At 37.4% G+C, this 7,268-nt stretch overlaps 1 protein-coding gene across 1 annotated transcript; it reads right to left on the reverse strand.

Annotated features, from left to right (window-relative positions):
• Positions 1–1,233: 1,233 nt before the first annotated feature.
• LOC110890363 (calcium uniporter protein 5, mitochondrial) lies at positions 1,234–6,329 on the reverse strand. The gene is made up of 2 exons (XM_022137962.2): positions 5,754–6,329; positions 1,234–1,864 (listed from the first exon to the last, which is right to left on the reverse strand). The coding sequence occupies exons 1-2, from the start codon at positions 6,126–6,128 to the stop codon at positions 1,376–1,378; spliced, it is 864 nt and encodes a 287-aa protein (XP_021993654.1). The 5' UTR covers positions 6,129–6,329; the 3' UTR covers positions 1,234–1,375.
• Between the last annotated feature and the right edge of the window lie 939 nt (positions 6,330–7,268).

Consider the following 7,268-nt stretch of genomic DNA (forward strand, 5'->3'; position numbering starts at 1 on the left):
GGAATCAAATGAAAACCTACAATCGATCCAGATTCATCCTTCTCAGCACATAACAGCACGCTATCCTTCCGTACATCTTCAACAGTGATTTCACACTGCAAGTCCTCTGTTTCCTAACCGCAACCGATCGAGTGAGAAAATGCTTATCAACGACGGATTTCACCGGCGATTTTGCGGTGAAAACAGGTTTGTGGTAGTGTGTGAGAGAGAAAGTGTGGAGGTGAAACGGCGGATTTCACGATTTGCAGGTGGCCGGATGTAGGATGGTTCTGGCAAGTTGCAGATGCAAGAAATCGAAGAAATTGAAAATGGAAGTTTGGTTGCAGCAGGTTGGAATGGCATCAGTGAGTCTCTATATATACTAATGGTGGTTCATGTAGTAGAGGTGTAATAGGATTTAGATGCGGGTTAACCGATAAGCATGTAATCGGGCCAAATACGGGATAATCTTTGGTGGTTAGTCAGGATAGAGGTGGAGATAAGAGATAACGCAAGAAAAAAAGGGGTTAAACGGTTGCGATTGGCGGTTCCGGCGAGTTGCAGGTGGCCGGCGGATTTCATCGGCTGCGATTGGCGGTTCCGGCGAGTTGCAGGGATAATCTTTGGTGGTTAGTCAGGATAGGGTGGATGGCAGCGTAGGGTTATGTGGTGGGGTGGAAGGCAGGACGGTGGTGTGGGTGGATAGAAGGAAGAGCACAAGGTTTTGATATGAAGTTTCTGTTGTTAGGGATTGGGGTTTTAAAGATGATCAATTAGTTTAAATGACACGTAGGACATGCCACATCTGCTTAAATTGACACGTAGGCTAATTTTACTAACCAGGTTAGTGATTATTTAACAGGGGGTGCCATGACAAATAATGTGTCAAGTTGGGAGTGGTGTAAGCCAAAGTCAAAGTTGAGAGTGCCAGCGGCCAAATGACAATAGTTGGGGGGTGTTTAAATCCATTAACCCAATGAATAAAAGGTAAGGTTTATCCCAACCCACAGATCAACATTGGCTGTCTAAATTTACATTGCTTAAGAATAGAAATTAACATTTAATAACTCAATTCAGACCAATGGGGTGGTGGTCCATTGGCAAAGGCAAAGCCTTTAAAAAACACCTAGGTTTGGAAGGGGAAGGTCTTGGGTTCAAGTCCCATAGACGACAGGGGATTAAAGAAATTAGGCGTTCAAAAAAAAAAAAAATAACTCAATTCAGTTCTTAGGCTACCAAAAATTGGCATTCTAGTGAAAGGGGAAAGTAAAAGAATATTATAACCCACAAAAGGGCATTGAAATCCAGTATTTCAGCTTACAAAGTTCGTGGGTATAAATAGAATGACAAAAGAAGGGATTATCAATGAAAGTCAAAAGTCAAACCAAAAAGTCTTTTAGTTCTTGTGCAACAGATCGTGGGTTTCCAATTCCACCCCTGCAACACAATGTTTGGCTAAGGGGGGTGCGTCCAAAGGTGACTTACATTTCTTCTGCAACTCCAGGAATCTTTCAACATCAAATTTGTGCTTTTTCATAAGCTTTCTTCTTCGCGACAAGAAAAGCCTCTTCATCAAATCTTGGTACGTCGGGTCTCTAGATGTTATAAGGAAATATGCATACCCCACGATTATGCCAGATGTTGTTGCGAAAAATGCAATAGGCTCCATAACATCCCAAGAGAATTCCCAAAAGGTTAAACGGAAAAATAGCCCGATTTGAGCTAGTGAGAACCCGAGCCCGCTATAGAGGATCCACCGGACCTGCTGGTGGGCCAGCCTATCAATTTCTTCCTGTTTCGCTTGTAAGGTCTTTAGCTCCTCCCTCCTCGGGTCATCATCTGGTGTTAGAGCGAGCGGCACGGCCCTTCTCACCAGATCAACCACCTAATTGTTGAACAACAACCATATATAAATGTAATGAATATTAGTTGGTCAACAACACGACAAACGCGTTACAAGTTGGCGCTAAGAGGTTCTAGTCTTAACTGGTCAGCACATCTTGTGTAACGTTAAAACTGAAAAGTACTAATTCAAGCTGCCAACCCGTTGACGATTGATCAGACCAACCTTTTTAGATAAACGCGGCTTACACGAGTCTAGGTTATATGAACCCACCAACTCAGCTCAAATTGGCACCCCTCTAGTGCAAGTTGAAATGGGTTGGACCAACCCGCAAACAATTTTTTTGTGTCTCCTTTATTGAATTATATAAGTAATTAACGTGTTAATATCATTATAGAAACAAATACCTATATAGCAGAAATAACGATAATCTAATTCACTTATAGAAATTAATGACATTATATATAATGTTTGAACATATTTCAGCCAACATTCAACCCAGTTTACCCATAAATGGGTCGAAACTGTGAGCATATTATATAGCAGAAACATACTGCAAGCAAACAAGGACTCCAGCAGAACACACATATCGTACTAAAAAGCCGCAATCATATTACACGCATGCAAACAAAACCCATGCTACATAACAAAGTGCATTGGTAGCATATATACTTCTGCTTAAAGTAAGAAAATTCCAAAATGAAAATTGTTTTAATTCTTAGTTTCTTAATGCAAACAAAAAATGCCATAAGCCAATTCCTGCTTTGGGAAAGAATTTGTGGCAAACAATATTCACATTAGATGATTCAAGGTGTTTTGTGCTTGACAAACAAAGCGCCTAAGTTCTGCGGTGCAATTCCTATATTTTTTTTCCAAACTTCGCAAATAGATCTAGGGTGAAGCTAATTACACATAACATATCCGAACATAAATCAACAAGCTAAAAGAAAATACTAAAAAATGCTAAAAATGTTAGATGCAAGCAGGGTTGTAAAAATCCCGATTAATCACTAATCGGAGGTTCACCGATTAATCACTAGACGGTCAATGACGGTCCTATACTGGCCAAATTTTGGCCAGACGCCGGCCAAAGTTCAACCAAACTTTATAAATTCCTTCCAATTACTTAAAAAAAATAGGTCAATGAGAGGTTAAAACATGTCTACTTTAGAAAACTACATATAAAAATGTGTGAGTATATATAAAACTAAAAATTACATATAAAAATCTCGATCTGATTAATCGCTAGTCGGTACCCCACCGCTCGACTAGCGCCTAGCGATTCTTACAACACTGGATGCAAGTATGCATCATACTATCATAGAAACATAGTAGATACAATCACACAAAAAGTCAGGGACATTATGCCACTTAACTTTATCACTAGATTTACCTAAGGAAAATTAACATCAGAGTGATTTTTCTAATCAAATGCTGGTCATAGTAGTCAAAGGCGCGCGCCTAGTAGCAACCTAGCGCAGCAAAAGCACCTTGCGCAGTCAATAGCGCTCTGGCCATATTACGGTATAAACAGCTAAAACTAGCCCGAAAGCATATACAAAACCTCGAAAAATAGCATGTTTATACTTCCACGCTTAAAAATACCCTAGACTTTTATCCGCCGGCCCTTCGGCTAGGGTAACACCAGCCTAACATAAAAACATCTTATACCAGTAACCAGGGGCGGACCTAATGTAGGTTGGGGCGTAGCACGGGCTACGGCTCAACTTTTTTCCGGTAGTGTAAAATTTTATTTTTTTTTCGATTTTTATACTAAGGACACCCCTCAACAAGTACTAAGACACCCCTGAAAAAAAAATTTACAAACTGAAATCAAGCCCAAATAATACTGATTATATTAGCCCAAAAAAAAACAAATGATAGCCCAATAGTAATTAGCCCAAATAACCAAATAATAACCCAATAGTGTATTAGATTGTTGTGCTAATTGTGATTGTGAGTATTCTTTATTTCTTTTCTTCTTGAGTTCTTGAATTGTTTAATTTCGATCTAAAAATTAAAAATAAACATAGCCCAATCTAATATCTAAAAACTTATTATCAATATTAATTCATAAAGCCTAGCCCAAATGTGATATGCTCAATATTGATTCGTTAACCTAAATACTAATAACTTAAAAAAAAACTAGTTTATAAAATTTAATTCGGTAAGACAACCCGTAGTGGGGCATTATTTTTGAAAAAAATCCAAAAAAAAACGCCCCCCTCCCCATAATAATTCTTGAAGATCGTGAACGATGGAAGGATCGCCTGGTGCACTGTGATTGTCGACTTCGCACTAGTCATGGTTTACCATGTGCTTGTGAAATTTCAAAGTTTATAACATCACGTAAGTATATTCATATACATCCAATAAGACTCTTCATGTTAAAGTTTCAATAAAACAATATGTATTTGTATTTGCATACAGATCAATATGTTTCCTTGGATTCGATTGATATTTTTTGGAAGAAGCTAGATATTTCACCATCGGTATCTTTTCAAAATGACGATGTTAGCTGTGATGATGAACTACTACTTTTTAAAGAATACTTTAAGAAGCAGTCTAAAGATGGACAAAAAAGTTGGTTAAGAAAACTGAAGGATATCCTTTTTCCAGGCAAAACCGACATTCAAGAACCTCAAGTTCAAAAAAAAACTCGTGGACGACCAAGCTTGAAGAAATCACAACAACAAAGTGCCAAAAAGGAGTCGGAACCTCAAGCTAAAAAAAAAAACTCGTGGACGACCAAGCTTGAAGAAATCGCAACAAGATAAGCCGGCCAGACATAGTTCATTCGAATTTGACTTGAACATGGAACCAGTGATAGATTGGAACGAGGTCCCAGATAAGCCGGCCAGACATAGTTCATACATGATAAACTTGAACGAAGTGCCACTGATGAATCACTTGAATATAATGGGTGATATTCCAAAAGTATTTCATCCATACATAACAAATATACGAAATGTTAAACCCGATGGAAATTGTGGATTTCGAGCACTAGCTGTTTGCCTCGGACTTGATGAACATGAATACTATGAGTACATTCGACAGCAAATGAGAGAAGAGTTACAAAATCGATATCATATCTACGCGGGCATTTTTTTCAGGGATGTAAATTCATTATATCAAGACTTGTGTTTCTTTGGGTCGCCTTGTCCAAGAGAACACTGGATGAAAATGCCTGAAGCAGGTGTTTTGATTGCCAATAAGTTTGGTGTAATCGTCCATTCTTTAAGTATGTCAGGCAGTTTCACTATTTTCCCGTTTTGGAGTGGTCCAGAAGAGATTCAACATCACAGAGCTCTTACAATTGCCCTAGTAAATGACGAGAACCATTATGTCATGGTGGAATTACAAGGAGGGTACCCAATGCCTACAATCACGCCTTATTGGAATTTTCGCAACATTAGCATGTCTGCGGCTGGATGGGAGACAGTGTATAGGTGGCGTCTAGAATTATATACCCAACTTGATCGTCGTGAAAGTGGTTTTGTCGATCTAGGGGATTAAATGTTTTAATGTTTGCACGTTTACTGTTTTATTAGAGACTTATTATTTATTTATAATTAACTTTTTCACTTTCGTATTTATAATAAAGTGTCTTGATTATTTATTTATTAATATTGATATTAATACTAATAATAGTATAACAAAATATAAAAAAGTAACAAAAGTATTATAAAATCAAATAAGACAAAAAATATAATCATTTCTTTTGACTTTATAATAAAACATAATTATTACTTTTTACTTTATAATAAAATAATATAATAAAGTAGTTAATTATTACAAAATCATTACATAATTTGACTTTGGGTATATTAATCCTTTTAATGGGTATATTTATCACACCCCCATTGCCAAATAATAATAATAATAATAATAATAAATAAATAAATAAATAAATAAATAAATAAATAAATACCTTATCAGGATGAAGATAAACTTTATCTCTAAAAATCAAAACAACACCAGCCTCATCCAAAACCGTGGCAAAGGCCTTGGCTTCAGGAAGCGATTTACAAACACCAGTAGTCTCACACGCCTGCAACAGCTCCGAATAACCTATCACCTCTTTTCCTTCCGTACCGAACTTCCTCTTCAACGCCTCCACATTCAACAACCGCATCAGCTTCTTCGCCTCCGCATACGATATATTATCACCTCCGCCATCGGCCGAACTCGAAAACAGCACGTTACGGCATCTGTAACTCCATTCAACTCGTTTCAATCCACACGTAACTGCTTTTGATCTTGACGATAATCCTTCTTTCAACAACAAAAACGAACATCTCCACATCTTTTCTCTGTCTATATATATCGATTTCTACAAATTTGGAAGATAAACCTAACTATGCATTTTGCGAACAGTGATTATCGCCATGGCTGAGTAACTGGAGAATGAGCGACAGAGAGGAAGAAGGGGTGACAGTCCGAATTGACCGTTTAAATGGAGATACTTTTGATGGTTCCGATGTTGACACGTGTCGCGGGTGAATTGGAATGCGTGTGCTGTTCACCGTTAGAATAGCGTTTACAACTTGCCGACCTTTGTTTCCTTTTTTTATAACGGGTGGGGTTTTTTTAAGGGAACTAGAATTGCTATCCACCGTAATGCGGATATGATTCTTTAGTTATAATTAAATCGATCTAGAATTTGTACGTTATGGTAAACTAGTCAAATGAAAAAAAAATAGACGATATAAAAACGTTCAGCTACACACACGTTGCGTGGTGTTAACTCGCAAAATTTAGAACGAAACGTAAAAACGTTAAACCAAAGACGCACGTTGCGATGTGTTAAGTCACAAAATTTAGAACCAAGCATAAAGCGAAAAATTTGCGGAAAATGAAAACTATAAAGGACCAAAGTTGAAAGTAAAAAAAGTTGTGAGAATAGATTGCAAAAGATAAAAAGTTTTGGGTTAAAAGTAAAAAAAAAACAAATAGTTTTGGGTTAAAAGTAATTTATGAAATACTTCTGGGTGAAAAGTAAAAAAAAAAATCAATTTTTTTTGAAAACCCCCAAAGTCAAGGTTACAACAACCATATGCATAACCATTTTTTCTTTGAAAAACCACAAAAGCACACCCCGCATTGCGGCGGGGCGTAAAACGGTGTCAAATAGTACTAATGTCACATAACCGTCATCGACCACCAACACTGACTCGACCTAGGATCTGCGTGTTTCAACAAACCTATCAAACATGAAAAAATAGAGGTAAAAACGTTGAACCACACATGTACGTTGCGCCGTATTACTTGCAAAATTTGAAACAAAACATAAAAAAGTTACTGAATGCCCTTCCATGGAACTGGGACACAAATGTCACACTCATTAAAAGAACCGGATCTGACCCGTATTAGTCTTGCTGAATTGATATCCTTGCTCAAGTCATATGAAATGGATGGCAAGCAGAGATTATACAATCATACCTCG

Source organism: Helianthus annuus, chromosome 11, assembly GCF_002127325.2.
Source record: "Helianthus annuus cultivar XRQ/B chromosome 11, HanXRQr2.0-SUNRISE, whole genome shotgun sequence".
NCBI lineage: Eukaryota > Viridiplantae > Streptophyta > Magnoliopsida > Asterales > Asteraceae > Helianthus > Helianthus annuus.

Excerpts from the sequence above, each read along its gene's own strand:
- LOC110890363 (XM_022137962.2), bottom strand. The coding sequence starts at position 6,128 with ATGTGGAGATGTTCGTTTTTGTTGTTGAAAGAAGGATTATCGTCAAGA. Across the intron at positions 1,865-5,753 it reads TTTATCTTCATCCTGATAAG|GTGGTTGATCTGGTGAGAAG; the intron begins GTATTTATTTAT and ends TTCAACAATTAG.